Source organism: Parasteatoda tepidariorum, chromosome 7 (genome assembly GCF_982258835.1).
Source record: "Parasteatoda tepidariorum strain Cologne lab strain chromosome 7, Ptep-v5.0, whole genome shotgun sequence".
Lineage (NCBI taxonomy): Eukaryota > Metazoa > Arthropoda > Arachnida > Araneae > Theridiidae > Parasteatoda > Parasteatoda tepidariorum.
In genome coordinates this window covers 72,582,244-72,596,662 of record NC_141761.1, presented here as the reverse complement: position 1 = coordinate 72,596,662, position 14,419 = coordinate 72,582,244, and the positions used below count along the sequence as shown (strand labels likewise).

The following is a 14,419-nucleotide window of genomic DNA, read 5'->3' as shown; positions in this document are numbered from 1 at the left end:
GCGTTCCTCTTTTGAATTAGTCAATGGGTTATCTTAAAATATTCATTTGCGCAGGCGACTTTTTTTGGCTGTTTTCTGGACTATCGCCAAATATATAAACCTTTATTGCGACTCAATTTACGATCCAATTTTTTTAAAATTTTGTCTACCCTCCCTAATTCAAGTGTCTAGATTCCAAATATGTAAAAAAAGTTATATGTTTATTCAGAGAAAGTACGTTTTTGTGTCTGATTTAGTATATTAATTAATAGTTAGCACTAATTAATTAGCATATTTGAGGTCACCCCCAGGAACCATTAAGATTGACACTTAGTTCGCGAAAATCCGATCATTAGAACGAAAGTTATTCAGGGTGATTCGTTTTTTTTTTTGCGGACTGTACACCTTATTTTTCCTCAACTGATTGACTACGCAAAAATAATCAGAAAAAAATTATAATTTTAGTAATATTAAAACCTTTATTCCAGTGTTTAAAATGATGATATAAAGACCCGAAGGCCGGAGTTTCATTTCTGGTGGAAGCGGGAATAGCAAAACTGCGTTGTGAAGTAACCTAATTTTTGACGTCGAAGCATTTGATATTATTTAGAATATTTTCACAATGCTTACGAGATCATCCCGAAACTGTAAATTAAAGGTTTTATATACTATAAAAAAAATTGGAATTATATATCTTGTAAAAAGTATCGGCACTCAGAATGCCAATACTTTTAATCTTGAAATCCATTATTACCCGAACATGTTACGGAACAAAAAAATCTGATTTACTGTAATTTTTACAGAAATAATGTCCGTAAAATCTGTTTTAATTATTTTTCTGTTTCTTTTTTTAAATTTGTTGTTTTTTGGTATTTTAATAAAAACTAGACAAATTGAGTGCATGAAAAATAAATTTCCTTAAACCACACAAATCTATTGCTATTGTTTCTAATTCAATTTTTTATTAATTTTCTCTCATTCAGAATGGATGAAATTCAAATGTATTTAACACATAAAAAAGTTCCAGCCTCATTGCAACTGAAAATAAAGAAATGGGCAGAATACACGTGGTCTAGGTAAGTTTTAATTTTTTCCGTCTCCTGTGTGCACCGCTCACCGACCCCCTTGGTTGCTTTTCATCCATTATTGTTTTTTCCTTAACTGTCAATTTAAAAAAAAAATTATAAAATAGATAACTATTGCAATTTTATGTAAGCACATTTTATAAAAATGTTAAATGTAACGAAATGAAAGGATAGCTAGATTTGAAAATCATCAACTGTATTTGAAAAAAATTAAACTTCAGGAATACAGAATGGGAGACATAATATGAAGTAATAAATGAGATATAATGAAAAAAATTAAACTTTAGGAATACAGAATGTGTGACATAATATGAAGTAATAAATGAGAAGTAATGAAAAAAATTAAACTTTAGGAATACAGAATGTGTGACATAATATGAAGTAATAAATGAGAAGTAATGAAAAAAATTAAACTTTAGGAATACAGAATGTGTGACATAATATGAAGTAATAAATGAGAAGTAATGAAAAAAATTAAACTTTAGGAATACAGAATGTGTGACATAATATGAAGTAATAAATGAGAAGTAATGAAAAAAATTAAACTTTAGGAATACAGAATGTGTGACATAATATGAAGTAATAAATGAGAAGTAATGAAAAAAATTAAACTTTCGGAATACAGAATGTGTGACATAATATGAAGTAATAAATGAGAAGTAATGAAAAAAATTAAACTTTAGGAATACAGAATGTGTGACATAATATGAAGTAATAAATGAGAAATAATGAAAAAAATTAAACTTTAGGAATACAGAATGTGTGACATAATATGAAGTAATAAATGAGAAGTAATGAAAAAAATTAAACTTTAGGAATACAGAATGTGTGACATAATATGAAGTAATAAATGAGAAGTAATGAAAAAAATTAAACTTTAGGAATACAGAATGTGAAACATAATATGAAGTAATAAATGAGAAGTAATAATAAATAACAATGACCTCATATCATATAACAATCTGCATAGAGATGCCTAAGCTGACTTCACTTCACTAACTTGTCCCCTGGAAATCCTACAATGATCAATCAGTTACAGACATAACCAGTAGTAATACGTTTCTATTAGGATAGGATCACGAATTTTCCAATAGGAACAGGGCTGATAGAAATTGAATGAATGATAGTGAAACACAGGTCTAGTTCAGCCTCTGACTTGGGCATCTCTATTGGAAACAGTTTTCTATCTCATTAGTCCTAATATTTTTAAACTTTCGATATAAATATCAATATTTATATCTGGCAACATCTAACCTCTTACTTTTTATTTATTCATTTTTTTGTTACTTTTGACGTCAAGTAAAGCTCGAGCTCATAAAATAAAAACTGCAAGAAAAATAAAATTTTCTGCAACAATGGGTAAATGATTATTCTTTAAAGTAATAAAATTGAAAAAAAAAGCACTTAAACTTTCAATAACCATCGCACAAATTGAAACATTGGAAAATAAATTTCATAGTTCAAAATTATTCTATCAGCACCTCAAACTTTAAATTTGTAGTTGAATTTCAGTGGGCAGTAGATTGACCATCAAGGCTCTTTTTTAACAAGAAGTATAAAAATTCTCGAAATAATAATTGAATCATAGCATTTTTTATTCCATCAAACTTTTTGTATATATGTTTATAAATCATCGCGATTTCAAGTTTTTAAGATTTATAGTTTTTGCGTGGCAAAACAAAATGTAACGTAAAGCAGAAAAAAGTAGGAAAAAATACGCACAAAAAGCACTTAAAATTGAAATAACTTTCGAACAAATTATAATATCTTAAAGAAAAAAAAACTCTGTGTTATGTTCATATACAAATACGGTTTTTTCAGCATATCAAATTTCAGTTTCTCAGTTGCATTACTGCGGTCTGTCTTTTTTCTGAAAAGTTTAGTGTTTAATAATTCTCGAATTGACAAATGATAATTCTTTTCATCCTACCGTAATTCTTGTACATTTTTCTCCACACTTTAGTAACTTCACATTTCTAAGTTTTATATTTTTTACGTAACAAACTAAAATCAACTTACTGTAAGTTGAACACTCAAACCCTTTCGATATTTTAATATAGAGAGATATCAAATATATCCAATTAAATTTATATATTTCAAGGGAACTTGAAATTAGTTGAAATTAAAAGTATTGTTCCCTTATTAAAATATAAAGTGCTCCTTCCAAGTTTTGTTCCCTTATTATAAGATACACCGAAGAGCCATTACATTATGACCACCCTCCATCTATCACAATGGGTTCTCCCAGGTTTTCATGGTTTCTCGCCCAGGAAAAATGTTTTCATGTGGCATATTAGGACCCATAATCCTCATAGAACAATCCCTGACGTCAGTAAGACGTTACTTGACGCACTTGAGCATAGTTCGCCCATTCATGGCAACAGTTTTTCCTGCGGGGGACGGTGTTTACCGACAGGATAATTAACCATGTCGTAAGGGTCGAATCGTCCAGGAACATTTCAGTGACTTTCAAGTCATGTCTTGGCCCCCAAATTCACCTAACCTTAATCCAATAGAGCATTTGTGGTCCTATTTCGAAAACCAAATTCGTGCTGCCCCGCTACCCCCTCGCAATGTGAGGGAATTGCAGGACCAGTTGGTGAGCTCTTGGTACCAGATACCTCAGACTACCTATCAGCCCCTTGTGGAATCAATGCCATGGCGGGTGTTAGCAGTTTTGAGGGCTAAAGGTGGTCCTACATGTTATTTGCAGGATGGTCATAATGTAATGGCTCTTCGGTGTATATGACATGGTATTCTCTCATTTTTTAATTGTTAATGTCAAAGATATTTAGTTAGCAAATTACTATTATGAAACGGTAAATAAGTTGTACATGCTTCTTAATTACACTGAAGACGCCTAAATAAGATATTATATTTTTGCTATTTAGCAGCATAATAACTTAACATTAAATATTTTTGCTATTTAATCTGTCTACAAAACAAAATTATTATTTCAAACTATCTATAAGACATTTTTTTTTCTATTTCAGAACTAAAGCAACTGATGAGTCACGTTTGCTGAATATGTTACCCGAGAGATTACGAGCTGAAGTTGCAGTTCATGTGCATTTAGATAGCTTAAAAAAGGTGGCTGTTCTCATAGCTTAAATTAAATCTTAAACCCGAAAATTTAAAAAAAATTTAATCTGATGTTCGTGTTTTTTTGCAGCTGCTGGTTTAAAAATGTAATTGGTCTTTTTCATGGTATTTTTTTTCTTGGTTGTTTTATGTCATGACTATACCAGTCCAAGCTGTTGTTAATCCACCTAGAGCCCCTAAATTAGACCTAGTATAGTAGCCTTAAATCCACCGATTGTCACTTCCTCGTTGGAACTGACGATAATTGTCAATTTGAAAGTTTAATTCTCACGATAACACTAAAAACTGTTGTTAGCTGTCTTATTCTTGGCGATTTTGTGTAATTGCTGGCAATCACCAGTATTCCCTGTAAATATAATAAATAAATTAAAAACTATTCTGAATAACCTGTATATTAGATGTATACTTTTATTCATATTTATCAACTACTTTGAAAGTCAAAATCTTGCTTAGATCTAAAATTTCCTCTTAAATTTACAACATATAGAAATCATTATCTTAAATATATCTAGTACTTTTTCATTAAAATTTGAACGTTTGTCTGTATACATAGACCGTTAAAAATTCCAGATCAAATTGCGGCAAAAAGTACCGGCATCCTGTGAACTGGAACTTTTTACTATAAAATTTTATGTCGTAAGTAGGCCCCACTTTCTGTGAGTCGAATACAATGTATAAAGTCTCATGAACATTATAAACGCACCACTATTGGTGGAACTCCTGTCAATCAACTAAGTGGTGACGATTGAGGACGATTCATGAAGACTAGTTTTTCGCACGACTTTTTCTGAAAATTTCTACTGTGACTTATTAGAGCATGGCATAAAAAACATTTAATGTGTTAAATTTACTTTTCAGTTTTGTATTTTTTTACCATGTGTACTAATAGAAACCAAAATTTCTAGTGAGCCATTACCGCATAAACAGAAAAATTACCTAATGAGTGATTAAAACACCATATATTTTAGTTTTATTTACAAAAATTAATATTATATTTTTTTTATCAGGAATGTCATTATCTTAAAGTATGATAATTTAGCCCGAATTTTTTTCTCCATGTAGAAATTTTCTGAGTTTAGATAAAAACGTTATTTTTGAACCTTTTTGTTTGATTGGTTTAAATTACTTTTACGCATATTTATTTAGAATTACTGCATTTAACTAATACAAAATCCTATGCGGGTTTGCTATTCCTCAATTTTTTCCCTTTTTCTCAATATGCAAATCAACATTTTAGAATATTTAATTGTGATTTAGGTATATTACTTTTTTAATATTATTTTCTTGAATTATCAACTTTGATATTAATTGCTATGAAAATTTTCCAGGTTAAAATTTTCGAGCAATGTGAAACCGGATTCCTTTGCGAACTAGTACTCAAACTTCGTTCGCAAGTATATTCTCCCGGCGACTACGTCTGCAGAGCGGGCGAAACAGGTAATATATAAGAACTTAATTACGAACAAAAAACATATGATGCTGAATTCCGAAAACAATTTGACAAAAAATATAATCAAATTCTTTGTAGGAGCCGTGGTGGATCAAAGGAGTGACCCAGGTTTAAATCCCAGAAACGATTGATCGATTCGAATTCTGCTTACGGTTCGCACCCGACCTCAGTGCTGACATAAAATACTCTCGGAGATAGACGAATCATGGGTCATTCCTTTGCCGTGGGGTTAACAGTGGGATATTTTTATGGTTTTCCACTCCGTGTAACACAAATGCGTATAAACCAAACCAGACATCTCCTGAATTCGTAAACAGGTTAACTTGTTGGGAGGCAAGCCCTCCATCCTCTGAGCCACAACGGCTCTTTAAATTTCATTTATAGTAAATAAACGGGCCGTTATGGCTCAGAGGAGCTTCCCATTAAGGTGGCCTGGATTCGAATCCAAGCAATGACTAGTCAATACGGATTCCACATCCAGCTCACCCAGACAACAGGGTTGATCTAAAATCGTCGCTTGGAAACTAAACAGTGGCAATTCAAAAAAGCAAGTTTCTCAGGAGAGCGATTTCTAACTTTTCAGGAACTTCCACCGCAGTTTGACTCGAAGCTATTAAGACTGTTGCAAAATAGTTTGCATCAAAAAAACTCTGTTTCGTTACATTTTTTAATGAACCAGGCCTGATTCTCGTAGCATTTTTAATTTTGTGGTAATTTCGAAATAAGTTAAGGTACTTTGAGTTGAAACACTTTTCTCTAAAACGTTTATTAAAAGTGGAGAGTCATTTCAAAATGCAACGGTGTTCTTCAAAATATCCTCCCGAATATTGCATATTTCATTTCAAATTTCGACATACAACAATGTAGGAAAAAAATCTCTCTCCTGAAAAATGTGCTTTTTTCAGTTACCACGGTTTAGTTTCAAAGCGACGTTATCTCCTCCAAGGTTTTGTTGCAACTGGCACACTGCTACACTATTCCCTAAAACCAAGATGGCGAATCCCGCCAATACGATTTATCTGCTCTCTAAATTAATTTTATGGAACTATGAAGATGACACGTTGTTTCTCTAAAAGAGTGATTTTTTTACACAAAATGACCCAAATATCTCCTTTTTCGATTTTTTTTGAGTTACTACGGTTTAGTTTCAAAGCGACGTTATCTCCTCCAAGGTTTTGTTACAACTGGCACACTGCTACACTATTCCCTAAAACCAAGATGGCGAATCCCGCCAATACGATTTATCTGCTCTCTAAATTAATTTTATGGAACTATGAAGATGACACGTTGTTTCTCTAAAAGAGTGATTTTTTTACACAAAATGACCCAAATATCTCCTTTTTCGATTTTTTTTGAGTTACTACGGTTTAGTTTCAAAGCGACGTTATCTCCTCCAAGGTTTTGTTGCAACTGGCACACTGCTACACTATTCCCTAAAACCAAGATGGCGAATCCCGCCAATACGATTTATCTGCTCTCTAAATTAATTTTATGGAACTATGAAGATGACACGTTGTTTCTCTAAAAGAGTGATTTTTTTACACAAAATGACCCAAATATCTCCTTTTTCGATTTTTTTTGAGTTACTACGGTTTAGTTTCAAAGCGACGTTATCTCCTCCAAGGTTTTGTTACAACTGGCACACTGCTACACTATTCCCTAAAACCAAGATGGCGAATCCCGCCAATACGATTTATCTGCTCTCTAAATTAATTTTATGGAACTATGAAGATAGCACGTTGTTTCTCTAAAAGGGTGATTTTTTTACACAAAATGACCCAAATATCTCATTTTTCGATTTTTTTTTGAGTTACTACGGTTTAGTTTCAAAGCGACGAAATATCATAAGTGTTAGATGGATCATGGATAAAAGTCCCCTTGCCGTCAGACTAACCGTGGAAGATATTCGTGGTTTTTTCCACAATGTAACTCCCAAATGTGGGTTAGTCCCATCAAAAAGTCCTCTACGAAGTCAATTTTCGCCTAATACTTGATCCAGTAGTTCCTTTGTCTTCTGGATGATGTACAAAATGTACGGAGATGGACATTGGCAGTCGTAAACTCAAAATTGGATCAACTGTTCGCCAACAGTTGTAAAATATAAAATAAGCGATTAATCATTAATTGTTAAAATGGGTAACAAAAAATCTACAAATAAAGCATTTTGCAGAGACGGCAAAACTCAGCACGGGTTACCATAAATATCCCTTAGTAGTCCAAACGTAATGACATGTTTTGTATTTTCAACCACTGCGCAGCTCAGTACCCCTAACGTAATGACATCTTTCTTATTTTTCGTCTAACGTGCAGTTAACTTCGTCACATCGGACTACTAAATTGATCCGTGCTTAGGCTTTTCTACTTTTAGGAGGTGTTGGCAAAACTCGCCTATAAATAAGGGGTTTTATAGGCATATTTTCAAAATTAATCTCGCTTAAACTTAGTACACTATCAAAATACTAATTTTGACTAATACTAATTTTGCAAACTACTTCACTTGGATAACTGGGAATCACTTAATATTCAAAAAAGTTTTAATGAATTAATCTGGGACGCATCTGGTATTTATCATTTACAAACTGTTGAGAAATATCCTTTAGTTTAATTTTTACTCCTCAGTTTTATTTCTGGTTTTATTCTTGTTACTAACTATATCCTGGAATACTTTGGTTCTTCTTACTTTTATCTCATATTTATCAATGATTATACTTTTTTTTAATCTTGATCCCCTTTCTTCTTTAATCAGATTTTCCCACTTTACTTGTTATAGTACTAAATTCTAAATCTCTCTCTGTTAATTGCTTTTATTTAAGCTTTTATACGGTACTGTTCTAAACTATATAATACTATAGCACAAAGGCACCCTTTGCTTTATTAGAGATTAAGGATATCTTTCAGACATTTTTAGATTTAAATAGAGACTAATTAAAACGTTTACTTTTTACGTTTCTTAATATTGTGATTTTAATTTTTTTCCAGGTCGTGAAATGTTTATTATAAATCATGGAAAAGTTGAGGTAAGTAACTTAATATTAATTTATTCAAACTTCGATTTTTATAAACAGTTCCTAACTAAATTCAGTTCCATTCAAATTTTTTTATTCAATTATTTTGTAACTAATGTTAGCGCAATTAAAATTATTAAACTATTTTTAAAAAAAAGTTACATTCAAACGTGAATTTACTAAGCTATTTATAGTCAATATGATTTATATTAAAATTTTCTTAGAATAATTTTTTTTAACTCTTTGTACGTTATAAAATATTTTATAATAATTTCTTAATGAAAGTTATGAAATGTTTGCTACCATATTCTGAAGTTCTTAAAAGAAAAAATGTACTAATTACTGGTTTCACTTACTGGAGAGTAGACTTCCTTAGCCTATTTTCTAATTTTTGTAACCAATAAAAATACTTATTCTTTCACTATTTTTTCAGTTTAGGAAGTGTGTTTCCCAATAATTCATTTAAGCGGAATTTTGTATTAAATATAATTGCTCGAATAAAAAAAAATTCTAGAGATTTTCTAGAGAAAAGAAAAAAATTTACTAATTACTGGTTTTACTTACTGTAGAGTAGAATTTCTTAGCCTATCTCCTAATTTTTGTAACCAATAAAGATACTTAATATTACGCCATTTTTTTCAGTTTAGGAAGTGTGTTTCCCAATAATTTATTTAAGCAGAATTTCGTATTAAATATAATTGCTCGAATACAAAAATAGTCTAGAGATGTATTAAAATTTTCGACGTAGCTAACATTATGTCATTTATTTCTTGACTTGAGCTTTTCTTTTGAAATAAATCTAGCGAGCTGAAAGGATATTGCAAACACAGGTGCATTACTTTCACGAACTTCATTAAAAAACAACTGAAACAATACAACAAAATGATATTGTTTTCCGTTAAATCACGAATTATGTTCTACAGTAGATATAATTTTAATCAAGACGAACCGAAAGTTTTTTTGCACGAGATTGTATTTGTCATAGTGGCATCTTAATCAAGGTTCTGATTTTTACTTTTAGAAGTTATAAATCACATTTAATTTAAAAAATATTTGTTCATTAGTATGTGCAAAGCCAATAAATATCATTTTCCATTGCAGTATTGAATCAGACAATTTGGAACGTTGCTTTTTGGTTTCTATTTTGCTGGTTAATTTGAATAATGGAAACGCGTGCTACTGATAAACTGCTGATTTAAATTAAAGCAAATACTATCAGCTTTTATTTCAGAAAATTGGATACAAGTCTTTGAAAAGAAAAAAGTTTAAATTAAAGCAAATACTATCAGCCTTTGCTTCAGAAAATAGGAAACAAGTTTTCAAAAAGAACAAAAAATGAATTATTTTTAAAAACAGAAAAATTTTTGAACAATTTCTTTGTCAATTATAAATTATTTAAGCACGAAAAAAATCAAGCTTTTTTATAATTAGAAAAATAACTCATACTCTTCGTATTAAAATTAACTTCTTTTTTTTTATTTTTACGCTTGTAGAGAAAAGTTTACTGATGCTGTTGAGGGTATGAAGTAGCAATTTAATAATGATAACAATTATGTAACAGAAATGTGTAACAATTATGTTACAGTAATGTATAGCAATTATGTAACAGTAATGTATAGCAATTATGATAGTAACAATTGAATGATAATTTATTAATGAGTCAGATTGGATTAATAGTAGAAAAATATTTTTTATTTGCGGAAATCAAAAGCTCCATTGCAAATAAATTAGTTTTTTCGAGAAAAAAAAATCTTAAACAATAATAATAAATTTTGTAAATGGTTCGGAGAGTGTGGTTGAAAGAACAAGTCTCACAAGCCACCTCCTACTCTTAAGAAATCAGAAATGTAAGTGATATATCGATGTCAGAACATATTATTCACCAAGAAAGTTAAGAAATCCATGCATTGGCTGCAAACTCTTTTTATATTACTGTCACTACTCCTTTTCTTAGCCTAAGGCATTCAAATAAGTTGGCGGAATAGAAAGTGTGAGAAATAATAACGAATTTTAATAAAAACAAAACAGTAAACGACAAAAAATTCAGAATATAGAATTTTGTATATTTGGCATTTTTGTAAGAAAAGCTATCTATAAAAATACCAACTATACATAAATCTCAATTTTGAATTTTTTAGTCGCATACGTTGATTTTTCTACTGCGTAACATTATAACGCTGATGTAGAGGGAATTAGTAAAAATAGATGCAATAATTTTGCAATAAAATAAATTTCTGCAATTTTCAAATAAAATTATTATCAATTACATTAATGTTTTTTTATTTACTGAGAAACGGATTAAATGAAATAATAATATTTTTTTAAAGATAGTAAATACGTTATGCATATTTTTGCAAGACAACTTTACTCTCTAGTTAAGTTATATTCTCTAAATTTTTAATGCTTTCTAATTTTGCCGTGATGAAGTAACAGCACTCATCGACTTTGTGACGCTCTCTAATTTTGCAGTGCTAAGTTTAATGTGCTCACTAGTTTTACAGTGTGCTATAATTTAGTGGCACTCATAAAACTTTTTAATCTTTATATTTTGATAAGAATGATTGCGAGTATAACTTGCATTAATCTTTACTAATTTGCCCACTTCTTATACTTATTTGGATTGACTTATCAAATTTCTTTGAATTCATTGAAGTAGATTTCTAAAAACTAGCTTACCATCTGCTATAGTCTTTATGTAATTAAATACTCTTAATTAATTTAATGCAAAACTTTTCAATCATTTAAGTAAATAAAAACAACTTGCTTTGCATTTTGTATTACTTTCTATAATTTAAATGTGCTCACTAAACTTAAAGTGGTGTCTGATTTTGTAAGAACTCAAAATTTAAACTGCTATTTTAATTTCATGAGAGTCTTTATTTTTATGAAGTTCTTTAAATTTATGGTGCTATTTGATTTTAAGGTGCTCTTTTATTTTACAATGCCTTCTAGTTTACACGGAACCCCAGTTTTGTGGCGCTCTTAAATTGTTTCATTTTTTAAAATTTTTTCGTAGATAATATTCATGATTGGAATTAATATTTTGTACCAATTATTTACTGGTTTTAATTGTTTGGTTTCAAGTTTTGACATATTTGATGAAATATTTTTTTTAAAATCTAACTTCAAATGCATTAAATTAAATTTTATGAAATAAATCTAGAATAAATATTTAATTCACACAAGTAATATGAATGAACGAACCTTTGAAAGTTATATTTTAAAGGTATGAAGTTAGTTAAAGTTCTCAAAGGAAAAAAAGCAAAAGTGTAAAAATTTAAATTCACAGGTAACTTACTGCACCTAAATTTATGTCGTACCTTTCATTTTCTGTAAAAGATAGGAGAAAATAAACACAGGATTAAACAAAATAATCCTTTCAATTTACATGTACTAATCTATAATGTAATATAAAAAACTTTCATCAGCTTGTGATGATGGCATGTTCTTCAGAAGCAAATAAAGTTTATTTGAAACAATTTTAATATAATTAGAGTAAATAATTGTCCAATTCTACCCAATAACGCTCCAATATGCAGGTTGAGGCCAGGCTGACGCATATCTTTAAAACTGGCTTATATTAATGAATATGAACAGCAAAAAGAAAGAAGTGGAACATAAATACACTAAAACATGGCTCTAACTTATCAAGATTTAATAGTTTATTTCTCAAAATTAATGTGGAAAAGAGGGCCTGCATGTAAATTGATGCACTGCTGTAAACTCCTGCAATTGATGCACTCTTGTATATAGCTGATCACCCATATCCACAAGTCTAGCTAACAGACGCAATTTCTTTAACTATGGCTTGTTCAGGTTCCTAAATATGTTCTGAATATGCCTCCTAAGCACATGCTTTTTTCGGGGATCCATTGCCATGCAGACCAACATTATAGTGTCCTCCAAACACAGAATTAGTTTCGGAATAATTACAAACTAAGGTAATACGATGTTCTGTATTCCAACGCTCCATTGTCACTGATCATATAACGCGACGTATTTTCCTCTTCCGGTTTCCTACCCACCAATCAAAATAAGTTATTGCGACTGCGCTTCATTCAATTTTAAAATGTTTCAGTCGTCTTCGATGTAACTTAATACATGAGGAAATGCTTTTAAGTTCAACTTTGACTTTTTAATTACGATTCTAATGACCAAGAGCTTTTTTACGAATATATATATAAGTTTCATTTATTGCGCATCAGCTGCAATTAAGCAGAACTCATTAGATGAGTTCAAAATGAAGATAAAACAAATGAAAATTACAGACATATGAAAAAAAGGAGGGGGGAAAGAAAAATAATAATTAAAAAAAAAAAACAATTGAAAAAAAAGGATAAAATTCTTTAAAATATCCGGAAAATAAAAGATATAATCTTTTCATCAGCCCACACGATTATATCCGCAAAAATGTGTACCATTCCTGATGTTTATTACCGTTTTTTGTGGATATAATCGTATATATATATATATATATATATATATATATATATATATATATATATATATATATATATATATATATATATATAGAGAGAGAGAGAGAGAGAGAGAGAGAGAGAATATTCGTAAAAAAGCTCTTGGTCATTAGAATCGTAAGTAAAAAGTCAAAGTTGAACTTAAAAAAAAGCATTTCCTCATGTATTCAAACTTTAGTTTTCCTGATTTAATGTTTTAAAAATAATTTTTGCTCCTTTTGTATCTTGATCAAAAATTTTTTTCCAGGTAATAGTGAATAATTCAACTTCAGCCAAACCAATGGTTGTTGCTGTTTTAAGCGAAGGGAATTATTTTGGAGAAATAAGTTTACTTCGATTAGAAGGAGTTCAAAACAGGTATTTTACAAATATATTATAATTAAAAAAGGACTTTATTACTTTGTGAATAGTAATAATTTCGTTAAATTTTGTTTTGTTTTTCTTACAAATGCTAAATGTAAACACTACCATGTTCGTAAATGAATTTTAATAATAATATGTTATTTTTTATAATTGAAATTGGAATTTATACACTAAATTTATTCTCTATATGAACACATTAAGTTGAAAGTTTTTCATGATTGAAGTTACTAATTTGGATATTTAGGAGCCAAACAAAATAGTTTTTAAACGTTTCATTGTAAATGATTAAAACAGGAATAAAAGTATAAGTTTATGAAATAGCAGTTTGTTCAACATATTGTTAAATAAATGATGCAATCTTGATGTAGACGTTTTACTGCCTGAAATTTATTAACTAAAACGGTTAAATTTTACTGAAAAGAAAAAGTGTTTGACATAATTCTTATTTGCTATTTCTACATTGTCAAAAATTCCTAATTACGGAAAAAGCACTTGCACTCTGATTGCAGCGTCCGTAAAATCCATTTTTACCGTAAATTTTACAGAATGCTTATTTAATTACACTAATATGGTGATTTTACAGAAATATTATTGTAAACATTATGGTATATCAGATTTTTCTTTTCATTTTTTCATTTTGTTTTCAAATCTAAACAAAATGAAGTCAAGAAAGCATACACGTAACGTGGTAGCTCATGGGTCCCTTCTCAACGAGACAACCCAGGTTCGAATCCCGGTGAGTTATCGATAGAAATTCTGCTTTTGGCTCACGCCGTTGTTTTGTTTTCAATGGATTTTTATGGTAAAAAATATTGGCACTCTTAGAGCTGGTACTTTTTAACGTAATTTGATAGGGAATTTTTACAGTGTACATAATCCATAGAAAAGTTGTTACTTTTCTCTTATATTCTTTGTGTACCATTCCTGATGATTATTTACTTTCAATTGATTTTATAT

At 29.9% G+C, this 14,419-nt stretch overlaps 1 protein-coding gene across 4 annotated transcripts in view; it reads left to right on the top strand.

Annotated features, from left to right (window-relative positions):
* LOC107455636 (uncharacterized) overlaps positions 1 to 14,419 on the top strand; it is a 76,515-nt gene that overhangs the window by 49,028 nt on the left and 13,068 nt on the right. For all 4 annotated transcript variants that reach the window (XM_087168061.1, XM_087168062.1, XM_087168063.1 and 1 more), the window contains 5 exons: positions 963 to 1,055; positions 4,058 to 4,154; positions 5,495 to 5,603; positions 8,596 to 8,633; positions 13,347 to 13,456. In XM_087168061.1, coding sequence (XP_087024187.1) covers positions 963 to 1,055; positions 4,058 to 4,154; positions 5,495 to 5,603; positions 8,596 to 8,633; positions 13,347 to 13,456 — 447 coding nt within the window. The remainder of the gene's footprint in view (positions 1 to 962; positions 1,056 to 4,057; positions 4,155 to 5,494; positions 5,604 to 8,595; positions 8,634 to 13,346; positions 13,457 to 14,419) is intronic.